Raw genomic sequence first — 12,858 nt, 5'->3', positions numbered from 1 at the left:
GCAAGATGCCAGGCTGGCACTGCCAAGAGGCAGGGCCTAAAGGGGGGGAATGAGTAGGGGGCTGAAGCAGGCGTCTGGGGTGGTGATGAAGCAGGCGTCTGGGGGCGCTGAAGAAAGGAATGAGGGGGTTCTGAGAGGGGTGGGCCTTACCAGTAATTAAGGTGGGGTGGTGCCCTACCTGCGAGCCGGGCAGGGAGGCTGCAGCAGCTAATGGAGACCGGAGTGCTCTTTAAAAGTGGCACTCTGATGACAGAGGTGCGGGACCTGTCCCAGAAATTAGGTCCCGCCTCTCTCGGTTGCAGCACAGATCCCGGCGTGCCGTGGAATGGCATGGAAAACCTGATTTGGACTGGCATATCGGGGGCACTCCTAATGCCAGCGAGGTCCATTCCCAATTCTCCGTTGGGGAATCACTTAGACTCCCAAATGGAGAATCCCTGCCAAAGAATCACAAAAGGAGGTCACTTTGGCCATCGTACCTGTGTCAGCTCTATATTAGTGCCATTCCTCTTATTCTTTCACCTTAGTCCTGCAGTTTTCTCAAAGAACAAAGAAAAGTACAGTACAGGAACAGGCGCTTCGGCCCTCCAAGCCTGTGCCAACCATGCTGCCCATCTAAACTAAAATCTTCTACACTTCCGGGGTCCGTATCCCTCTATTCCCATCCTATTCATGTATTTGTCAAGGCGCTCCTTAAACGTCACTATTGTCCCTGCTTCCACCACCTCCTCCGGCAGCGAGTTCCAGGCACCCACCACCCTCTGTGTAAAGAAACTTGCCTGTTACATCTCCTCTAAACCTTCACCTCGCACCTTAAACCTATGCCCCCTAGTAATTTGCCCCTCTATCCTGGGAAAAAGCCTCTGACTATCCACACTGTCAATGCCCCTCATAATTTTGTAGACCTCTATCAGGCCGCCCCTCAACCTCCGTCGTTCCAGTGAGAACAAACCGAGTTTATTCAACCTGTCCTCATAGCTCCTGTTCAAGTGTATATCTAATTCCCTTTTGAATGTTACTATTGATTTAATATTTTGTTAGCAGTTGATAGATCGAAATCCAACATATAAAATTGATATCACAAGCAGCGCTACATTTTGCTACTGAGGGAACATCTGGAATAACTATAGACCCTACAGTGGGGCCGGATGCTCATCCCAGCCCACGCTTTCAGGCAATGAATTCTGGAACATAGCACATTTCTACTGCATGAGTGTCCATTCACAATGTAGAGCATACACATTTCTACCTCTTTTCAGTTCCGAAGACTCATATTGGGTCGAAACGCCAGCACAGTTTCCCTCTCCACAGCTGTTACCAGAAATGCTGAGTTTATCCAGCGCTTCCTGTTTTCAGTCCTAATAATGACCATTGGGAGACAGCATTATATACTTCCCAATCTAAAAAAGCAACCATTCACCGCCATCCCCTGTTAGTTAATGTTCCATCCATGCTATGGTCATTCCTTTAATCTCATGGGTTTCAATTTTCCTAACAAGTTTAACTGTGTGGTTTATTTCTCAAATGCATTTGAAAGTTTGGATACCAATGAAGCACACTGCCCTGATGAACCCTATCCATGACTCCATCAAAGTCAAACACCATTTGTCTTTACTGATCCATACTGATGTTCACGGATATATTTTTCCAAATGAGAATGATTTTTCACCAAATTATAAATCTCTAAACATTCTCCTATCACTGACATTGTCAACCCTTCAGTCCTCTAGCACCATTCCTATATCCAAGAAGGATTGGAAGATTGTGGCCAGAGTCTGTGCCATTTCCACCCATATTTCACTCAGCAACCTGGGATGTATCCTATTTGGACCGGGTGATTTTTCCGCATGTGGGAATGTCAAAATTTTAAGTATCTCTTCTTTAATTTTGTCCCGTTCGATTTCACTGCTACCTCCCCTTTTACTCACAAGTTGACAGCAGCACCTTTGTGAAGACAAAGATAGGTACAGCATAGGACCAGGCCCTTCAGCCCAACAAGCCCGCCCTGACCATGCTGTCCCTCTAACCTAAAACCTTCTACACTTCCAGGGTCCGTATCCCTCTAGTATGATGCAGCCAAGCTCTCTGCTCCCACAAGAGGATTTCTATTCTGTTTCTTAATTGTTCCCACCCTCCTTTTCACTATCTATATATTTACTTAAAAAAGACTCACGTGTTCCCTTTTATGTCGCTCACCATCTACTCTCATGCACTGGGCTGGATTCTCCGCCGGTGGGATTCTCCGTTTTGCCGGCACCCGGGGGTTTCCCGACAGCGTGGGGCTGCCCCACAATGGGAAACCCCATTGACCGGCGGGCGTAATGGAGAATCCCGCCGGCGGGTCAAGGCAGAAGTGTGGTGCGGCGGGACGGAGAATCAAGCCCACTACCTTTGCTTCAGTCAGTCTGCTTTCTGTGTTGCAGAAGGCAACATGGTGTTAGTGGCAACTGAACATGTTCCCCTGACACTGTTGAGGTGTTAAAAGAAAGAAAACCTTGTATTTCTAAAGCGCCTTTCATGTCCTTGGGATATCCCATACACTTCACAACTAATTAAGTACTTTTTGAAGTGCAAGGGAGCTACTTGTGTGAAATTGGGAAAAATCAACCGTCAGGTCCTGCAACCGAGGTCCCACAAATAACAATGAGGTAAATGACCAAATAATTTGTTTCAGCAGTAGTCAACAGATAAGTGTGGGCCCAGGCATTGAGAGAACTCCTCTGCTCTTTGAAGAGTGCTGGAGGATCTTCTACTCCCAGCCCCACACCCTGAGAGAATATCCCAGGTCATGGGTTTAGTTTTACATTTGATCTGAAAGATGTTGCTTCCAATTGTTCAGCGAGCCCTCTGTAGCTGCACTGAAGTGTCACCTGAGGTTGTGTCAAGACCCTGGAGTGGGACTTGAACCTAAATCTTCAGGCCCTGACGCGAGAAGGCTACGAACAGAGTCGACGTTGGCACCTGTGACCTCAGTCAAAGTCTGAGACACACGGGTTTCCATCACCAATTTTGTAGAGAATGGAGTCTGGCATCTAGCAAACCATCCTCGGCAAATCTCCTGTGTGCGGAACCCAGTCTGGCAGCATGGGATGGACTGTCTCTGACTGTGCCCTGCCAGACAGGATTAAAATATTCAATCCATGCTGTATGGGACTCATGTAACACTCAAATTGCTGAAGGTGACAAGTAGGTCTGGGTTTTGATACTTTTTATACGCTTGCCAAACATAGTTCAATATCATGTCCAAGTTAAAGAGCTAAAGTTTTATTCCAAAGGAGAGCCACGTGGCTTGTAGTTCAAATGACAGCAGAACCAATATTGCCGGAATTCTAGAATTACTACTGCTCACCATAGTTGCTTTGCATGAATTGACAGAATGAACCAAAAGCTATTTTTTCCCCTAAATACTTTTCTTGGGCTTGCCACCTTGCACTCGTTTTGACAAATAGCTCAATGAATGTAATAAGACACAAACGAGCAGTATTTAATGAAGGTGATGAGTGTCTCACCCTCTGGACGGGGAGTTGGTGTGAGTACCATGATACCTCTTTTCAGGAAGGCTTAACCCAATTAAGTGCCAATTTGGTGCTTAACTGGGGACTTCTCTCGTGACCGCCAACAGCTGCCGGTGAATCAGAGGCTGCAGCGCTTCATTGCCCAGCAGCGCCACAGGAGAGATGGTGGCAGCTGCCGGTACAGCACCTACCCAAAGTCTAGGATCGCCCTGGGACCCAGGCACAGCTAAGTAATGGCAGCAGGGGTTTTGCAGTGTGGGGAAGGGGGGTTCGCAGAAAAGTGGAGGGGGCATGGCTCTCAACAAGTAGTCACCCCCCCCTCCCACTCCACCCCTCCCACTTCCTGATGGAAAGTCCCGAATTAGTTAGTTATGTTTCAAGTCTGTGACCTTTCATCAGAACTGGGAAATTTTAGAAATGTAATACATTTTGAACAAGAGTTGGGTGGGCAAAGATGAAAGGGAAGGCCTGTGATAGGGTGAAAGACAGGGCCAAAGAGAATGGTGATGGGGTAATCCTCGGATAAGACAATTCTGGTGGGGGATGGATCTCCAATCTCTCTTCAGAGATTAACCTACCCATTGAGAGAAATAAATTCCTCCTCATCTCTGCCTTAAATAGGTGACCCCTTACTCTGAGATTATGCCCCCAGCCCTAGACTCTCCCACAAGGGGAAATAAGCTCTCAGCATCTACCTTGTCAATCCCCCTAAGAATCCTATATGTCTCACTCAAGACCCATCTCATTCTAAACAGGCCCAGCCTACTCAACCTGTCCTCATAAGAAAATCCCTCCATACCCAGGTTCAACTGAGTGAATCACTCTGGGCAACCTTCAATGCCAGTGTATCTTCCTTACATAAGAGGACCAAAACTGTTTAAAGTATTCCAGGTGTGGTCCAACTAGTACCATGTAAAGGTTTAGCAAGTCTTCCCATTTTTATATGCCATTCTCTTTAAAATAAAGACCAACATTCTATTTGTGTTCCTTATTACCCACTAAACTTGCATTCTAGCATTTTTGTGATTCATGCACGAGGACACCCAAATTCCTCTGAACTGCAGCTTTCTGCAGGCTTTCTCCATTGAAATAAGATCAGCCTCTGTATTCTTTCTACCAAAACGATAACTTCACATTTATCTATATTACATTCCATCTGTCATGTTTTTGCCCATTCACTTCAACTGTCTATGTCCCTCTGTAAACTCTGTGTGATCCTCACCATATCCATCTATTTTGGTGTCACCCGCAAACTTGGCAGTAGTGCATTCACTTCCCTCGCCTAAGTCATTAATATATATTGTAAATAATTGTGGACCCAGCACTGATCCCTGTGGCACTCCACTACTTACAAGTTGCCATCCTGAAAATTATACTCTTATCCCAACTCTCTGGGCACAATCTAACGGAAACATTTCTAAGCGTCATTTGTGGCGGGTTTTGCTGGGAATTTCACCACGATTCTGGCTGCAAGTTCCCCACGCTATCTACCCTCACTTAGCCACTGTTTTGAGCCCTGGGGAGTTTCATAGGCTGCACATAGTCCCATTTTTTGCACTGAGAAAATCGCTCGTTAGAACCCCTCTGTCGCACCAATCTCAGGAGCCCCGGACACAAACCCCATCTCCACCCCACCCACCCACCCCCGCAAGCCCCAACTCACTATGAGGGGGGTCTCTGGGCCCCCTCCCCTAACCCCCCAACACCCACGCAGGGCACACACAGCTTGATCTCCACCATGGCACAATGCCAGCTTGGCACCTTGGCAGTGCCTAGGTGGCACCAGCAGTACTAGGGTACAACCCTGCTCAAAGGGCATGCGTCTAGTGGTCTCTGATCCTCTGAGAGTCCCCCACGAGTGCCGTTCCACCTGGTCCCCGTTTGTGGCCAGTACTGAACGGTACTTGCCCGAGATCTCCGAGGCGAAGGGGATGGATCCCAATGCCTCAGGTGCCTCGTGAAATTGCATATTACAGTGAGACTAGCTGTCTCGCTCTAATAGGCAGGTTTTGCACAAAATGATCCTTCCCACAATGATCTCGCAAGGCGTTGCAAGCCGGGTAGATCCTGGGAGTGGGGTCTCCGGCTTCTATCGGCCAAGTTCGATCGTGGCCTTAGAATTATTTCTATCACTGGGGAGCTCAACTCACTGGCCAGGCCACCTTCTCAAAGTTCGGGCCACCATTTTGAAAGGGCTAAGTGGGCTTTTGGGTCCCCCAAAACCAACACCCGTGTGCAATGTGACACACACACATACACACCCTTTCAAGTGGTGGCCCCCCGGTATAGTTCGCTGTGGGCCCCTCTTTTCAGGCCTTCCTATGCCCCCTTTTGGGCTCCCCCTCCAGGACCTCCACCTTTCACCCCCCCCGCTAACCTTGCAAAGGCCCTTCATTCCCGCTCTGCAGCCACCCCGCACCCCCCGCATGCTTCGCACCCTCTATCTTCCATTCATGGGCATGGCCGCTCTCAGGCTCTGATCCTTAATCGTGCCACACTGACACCTGGGAACCTATGCACTGGTACCCCAGCACCCTGACAGTGATCTTGCTGGCTTTGAAGTGCCACACGGGCACTTTGGCAGTACTGGGGTGACAGAGTCATGGTGCCAGTCTGGCAGTGCCAAGGTACCTGCATACCAATGGGAGGGCCAGTGGACCCTATTACTGACCACCCTGGGGCCTCCAATTGCCCAGGAGCCCCCCCCCCCGGGTCTCGCTCTGCCTGGTTCATATTTGTGTGGACCAGAACTGAATGGTGACTGGCTGTGGCCTCCCTGGGGAAGCCAGTAGATGCCGGGAGCCTAGTAGATCCCAGGTCAGCATGCCTAAGTGGGTTTTAAACCTACTTCGGTGTGCGAGGCTTGGTCCCGTCCATTGTGGGCGGGATCCTGCTCACGACACCTCACGAGGCCTGTTTTGATCTCACGAGGCACACTGGCTGTCGGAAAGTCCAGGAAGGGCTCTAAAAGCCATCTCGCGTCCCCATTCGGTAGCCAATCCTCTATCCATGTTAATATACTATCCCCAACACTATTGTCTCTTATCTTTTTAAGTAGCCTTTTGTGTGGTACCTTATCTAAAGCATTAGGAAATCCAAGTATATTACACCTACAATAAAGACCCAGTTTTCCCAACCTCTTCATGAGACTGCCCTGACATTCCCGGATCAAGTCTAGTGAACCTTCGTCACACTCCCTCTATGGGAATAACATCCTTTCTGAGGTAAGCGGCCTGCTGCACACTGTCCTACAGGTGCAGTCTAACCAAGCTTCGATACAATTGAAGCAACACCTAGAACATAGAACAGTACAGCACAGAACAGGCCCTTCGGCCCTCGATGTTGTGCCGAGCAATGATCACCCTACTTAAACCCACGTAACCCATATCCCAACAATCCCCCCATTAACCTTACACTACGGGCAATTTAGAATGGCCAATCCACCTAACCCGCACATCTTTGGACTGTGGGAGGAAACCGGAGCACCCGGAGGAAACCCACGCACACACAGGGAGGACGTGCAGACTCCACACAGACAGTGACCCAGCCGGGAATCGAACCTGGGACCCTGGAGCTATGAAGCATTGATGCTAACCATCATGCTACCGTGAGGCCCCCCACACCTCACTACTCCTGTGCTCAAATCCTTTTGCAATAAAGGCTAGCCTTCCTAATAGCTTGTGGCACCTGCATGTTAGCCTTCAGTGACTTATGACAAGGACACCCAGGTCCCTTTGCACATCTACATTTTAAACCAGTTAATGTCTCCGTTAAAATCACACATGCAGGATTAACGTATGAGAACATTGTGAATCCAACAGGCATAATCCTCCCCTCTAAAGTTTCCAATTCCTCCCATTTTGTGGGCATTTGGAAAACAATAAAATAATTGAATACAAGACGGGTTTTCCAAAAATGCACTTTGTGATTCAAAACATAGAAAAATGTATGCTCAATTATTTATCTGTTCACTTCGTGATACTGAACCTAATGGGCCTAGATGGTGGATGAGGCTTATCTGTGGAAAACATGGGCAGCATTTGTGGCTTGGTACAACAGGAAAAGCACTGTTTGTGCCAAAGCAAACAGATTTTGGCTGCCTTTGCACAGAATTGCTGCCAGCAAGGGAGTTGGTGCGTAGAGGTGGTGCCCACCGAGACTGAGACAGGTCATCTTCTTTTATGTTTTGCCACACAATTTTTCTCTTTTTGGGGGAAAGCATTCAATGCGGAAAGACAGCTGCAAAAGGCAGGCTTATCACCAAGTTTTTTTTTAGATTAAACCTATCTGCAGTTTCAACAGAAATATATGTTGGCTCATTTTCTGTCCAGGGAAAGGTAGAGCTGAATCCACAATCACATAAATAAAAGGATTTGAGGGCCACCATTAATTCCACCTCCCTGAAGAACAAATTGCATCACATTAACGCTTGGCTCTGTCTATAGCCTGTCCTGTTGATACGCGCGTTAAAACAGTGACTGAAGCGAAGCAAGCATTCCTTAAGTGTGCTGCAACTAGATTTACACTCGTTTAGAAATAACGGCTGGTCAACTCATGTATTGAAGCAGCAAATGCTCAGTCCGCACGCAAACGGGGTTTGGCCAGTTCCTAATCAACTTTAACCCTGGTCTGAACAGGTACATGCTAATCAGGGACTGTGACAACTCTCTGGGTGAGGGAGAGAAAAGTGGAGGGAAGTTTCTTGTGGAGGGTGACAGCTCGAGCTTCCTGACTGCTGGTTAGAAAGAGCATTGGTGCAGTGGAAGAGCCGGCTCCAGAACTGCCTGTCAGCAGCATCAGAAATGTGACCCAGATGAGCCTAAAGAACATGGAAATAACTTCCAACCAAAAATGAAATAATTGCAAAAGATGAACGGAAAGTGCTGGTGAGGGACACATGACTTTAGTTCTTCCCTTGCAGTAGCAAAGCACCCATTAACTAAGAATAATGCTTATAGCAATTTGGCAGGGGGAGAAAGAGAGGATAATCTTTTGTGCAGTATAACAAATGTTTCCCATTGGGTGCCTGCTTTCTCGAAGGTGCTGCCGATTGTTCAAGAATAATGTGAGCCTGTTCAGTGATGATGATGTAACTGCATCTACCTTTCCTTTAGATTAACACAGCATTAAAAAAATCCAAAGGTTTTTAATATTTAATCTTTCGAAAGATGAGCTGCTGAGCTTTCATGATCTCACCTGCATTATAAATGCATTAGTCTAACGACAGCCTCTTTGAATGTTCCATTGTCTTATCGCAACACTTTGGCTCCAGAAGCTTGATCGAAGAAAAGTTGCTTTCTGCTGGAATTTGGTGATCTATAAATCGTGTTCTTTGCTTTATTTGTAGGCATACCAGGAAGTGACTACTCCAATTCCAATTACATCGATGGCTATAGAAAGCAGAATGCGTACATCGCAACACAGGGTCCTCTGCCTGAGACATTTGGAGATTTCTGGAGGATGATTTGGGAGCAGAGAAGTGCCATTGTCGTGATGATGACAAAACTAGAAGAAAGATCAAGGGTAGATATTTGATACCCGATTTCCCAAAGAGCATGATTGACAAACATGCTCTTAACATAAGAACATAAGAACTAGGAGCAGGAGTAGGCCATCTGGCCCCTCGAGCCTGCTCCGCCATTCAATTAGATCATGGCTGATCTTTTGTGGACTCAGCTCCACTTTCCGGCCCGAACACCATAACCCTTAATCCCTTTATTCTTCAAAAAACTATCTATCTTTACCTTAAAAACATGTAATGAAGGAGCCTCAACTGCTTCACTGGGCAAGGAATTCCATAGATTCACAACCCTTTGGGTGAAGAAGTTCCTCCTAAACTCAGTCCTAAATCTACTTCCCCTTATTTTGAGGCTATGCCCCCTAGTTCTGCTGTCACCCGCCAGTGGAAACAACCTGCCCGCATCTATCCTATCTATTCCCTTCATAATTTTAAATGTTTCTATAAGATTCCCCCTCATCCTTCTAAATTCCAACGAGTACAGTCCCAGTCTACTCAACCTCTCCTCATAATCCAACCCCTTCAGCTCTGGGATTAACCTAGTGAATCTCCTCTGCACACCCTCCAGCGCCAGTACGTCCTTTCTCAAGTAAGGAGACCAAAACTGAACACAATACTCCAGGTGTGGCCGCACTAACACCTTATACAATTGCAACATAACCTCCCTAGTCTTAAACTCCATCCCTCTAGCAATGAAGGACAAAATTCCATTTGCCTTCTTAATCACCTGTTGCACTTGTAAACCAACCTTCTGTGACTCATGCACTAGCACACCCAAGTCTCTCTGAACAGCGGCATGCTTTAATATTTTATCGTTTAAATAATAATCCCGTTTGCTGTTATTCCTACCAAAATGGATAACCTCACATTTGTCAACATTGTATTCCATCTGCCAGACCCGAGCCCATTCACTTAACCTACCCAAATCCCTCTGCAGACTTCCCGTATCCTCTGCACTTTTCGCTTTACCACTCATCTTAGTGTCATCTGCAAACTTGAACACATTGCCCTTGGTCCCCAACTCCAAATCATCAATGTAAATTGTGAACAATTGTGGGCCCAACACGGATCCCTGAGGGACACCACTAGCTACTGATTGCCAACCAGAGAAACACCCATTTATCCCAACTCTTGATATAAATGTACAAAGTGACAATATTGCTGAACGCGCATGTTATGCTAATTTCAACCATGTACATTTCAGAGATTATTCCCCTATCATTTGTCCAAGTAGCAGGCAGTCTCGTGAATCACATGTCTCTCTAAGTACTGACGCACCTAATGGCTCAATTTATTTGGGATCATCTGCTTTGATCCGCCAGCAGACTTTCATTTAATCTGAATGTAAAATGGGCAGTACTAAAAAGACATGCATTATTCTTTGATGCGGTTGAGATTGGCCATTGAAATCTGTTTTTGATACCATTTTAAGGAAAGATGAGATGTTCCTTTTCTCTTTGGTATCAGAGTCCATTGCAGGAGTGGACAGGGAAATGACATTTCATTGGGCTCCACATTTAGTTTGTAAAACATTTGGCTGATCCTGGCCCTGTGTTTTGATATCTCCATCCACCCAATTACATCATCTCTGAGCTGCTTTTCCCCCCGATATCTATCTGCCGGTCGTGCATTGTTTCAAAATGTCATCCATCTTCCATTTCTTTAAATAATTATGTTCCTTCCTTCCTTCTCAATATCCATGATTATTTATAGATCACTGCTTACTATTTCTTCTCCGAGGCAAGATCTGTTTCCATCCCTGCTTTCTTGAAGCTCCTTTCTAGTATTTGACTTTTAATGCCCCTTTGAGGATTGCATCAGCAACTCTGTTCTCACTTTAATAATGTGCATTGACCTGGCTTATTCCAGGAGTACAACAATCAACATTTTGTAGTTTTGTGCATTTCTATTCATAAGAATACATTATTACTTCACAAACATGGCACTTGAGAAGCTGCAGGTGTAGACGGTAATCCAAGCTTTGAAATGTCTGCTTTCCTCTTGAGCCGCACATTTTATTCCACAGGCAAGGGCTTACAGATTGTGAATAGGGAATCTGGCTGGTGACTGCTCCGGCAAAAAGCTATTCAGCTTCGTAACCCATATTCAGCTGGAGCAAATGACCTGAACCAGCATTATATGGACGTTAGTAATTGCCAGATCCCATTTCTGTGGGATTTTTGGCATGTGTATGCCCCTGAGCTTTCAGACTCACTCCCCTTTACTGGAGGAGCCATCCCATTTGTCTGACAGAGTGACCCGATTGAACCAGATGGGGAAAATTGGCAGCGGCAATAAACGTAGCCGCAGCCCGGTTCTCACCCTATTGCCACAGTCTTGTTGGGTTTTTTTGGTTGGAGGTGAGGATCAGTTTCACGCACCATCAATTACAATTTTTATATGGGAGGGCAGGAAGCAGGTGGGATGGCTCTGGCCAAGTTTTTTCACGGATGGCCAACCTTTGGGCATTTGAGATTTCTGCATTCCAAACATTCAGGAGAAATAAACCCAGCTTGTCGACAAAATTAGTCCCACCTTCTTAAAAAAGATGGTCTAAATATAGAAATGGTCAAAGCATGTGTATACTAGAACTGAACCAGGTCGTTTCCCGGCCCCCGCAACAGATCACTTGCTTCAGCATCTATTTGTGGCACCGACTGAGACATCGGATTTCTGAATCAGTTTCCAGAAATGCCTCCAGAATCATGGGGGTTAAAATCAAGTTTGGCACCACCTCTTGCTTTCAGGTGGGAAGGGGTATTATAAGGCCCGTTACAGTTCAACATGGCATCCACGATGCATGCTCTTCAGACAGCAAGTGTGCTGGATGCCATCACAATAAAGGAAACACGTGTCCCTAACATCAACCAGAACTAAATATAACAGGCAGATCATGATGCCAAGCGGCAGATTAGATTGCCATTTTGGAGCTGCACATTACAACCTACACCCTCTCTTAACTTTGTCCTGTTGAACCTATGTTGAACAGCATGCTGGGCCCCCATGAAAATTACTTAACTAATTACAGATTAGTTGGAGGTTTATTTCATCCGACAGCTGCTGCAATTCTATAAGATGTGGATGCATTCTAAAGATGGTTAAACTTTGAAATGTCCCCTTGGAGTGGCCACCTTTTTGGCGACGTAAAGGCTTGTGCACAGTCCAGTTGCTGCCAGATTTTGATGGACCAGTCAGCCCTTTCTCTTGGCATTCAGAATGAGCAGAGGCCACGCAGAGGGAGGAAGAGTGGGGAGCACGGCTGCCAGTAGGAGGTTATATCTATAGGCGGTCTTTCAGGAGACCAGATTGCTGGAGTGCTTTCAGACACCCCGAAAGCCAGTTTGCATACTATTATCTATAGCCATGGTGGTAATACTCAGATCTTCCATGACAGCAAACTTAGATTGCATGAGTGCAGCCTGAGCTTCTGCTGCAGCATTCGGACCTACAGTCACTTCTGTAGGTTTAAGGATCAATGAGGATATGAAGAAAAACCTTGTCACCCAGAGAGTGGTGGGCTGGAATTCACTACCTAAGTTAGTGGTTGAGGCTAAAACACTCAACTCATTTTAAAAGGTATTTGAATCTGCATCCGGAGTGCTGGAACCTGCAAGGTCAGGAGCTAGAAATTGGGATTAAAATGAACATCTAGTTTCTTTTCTTTCTCTTTTTGGCCGGCGCAGGAATGATGGGCTGAATGGCCTCTTCCTGTGTCATAACTTTTCTGTGGTTCAGTGTTTTATTTTAATCTGTAGGATAAGCGTCTTATTCAAATACTCACCAATGTCACCGTGTGGAACATTTTCGATGTCGCTCTGGACATGG

The 12,858-nt window shown here is 46.4% G+C and overlaps 1 protein-coding gene across 48 annotated transcripts in view; it reads left to right on the top strand.

Annotated features, from left to right (window-relative positions):
- LOC119970160 (receptor-type tyrosine-protein phosphatase delta) overlaps positions 1–12,858 on the top strand; it is a 2,903,826-nt gene that overhangs the window by 2,843,400 nt on the left and 47,568 nt on the right. For all 48 annotated transcript variants that reach the window (XM_038804286.1, XM_038804284.1, XM_038804281.1 and 45 more), the window contains one exon: positions 8,863–9,038. In XM_038804286.1, the coding sequence (XP_038660214.1) occupies positions 8,863–9,038 (176 nt within the window). The remainder of the gene's footprint in view (positions 1–8,862; positions 9,039–12,858) is intronic.

Source organism: Scyliorhinus canicula, chromosome 8 (genome assembly GCF_902713615.1).
Source record: "Scyliorhinus canicula chromosome 8, sScyCan1.1, whole genome shotgun sequence".
Taxonomy (NCBI): Eukaryota; Metazoa; Chordata; class Chondrichthyes; order Carcharhiniformes; family Scyliorhinidae; genus Scyliorhinus; species Scyliorhinus canicula.
The sequence above is the reverse complement of the archived record's forward strand: the minus strand, read 5'-3'. Positions and strand labels throughout refer to the sequence as shown.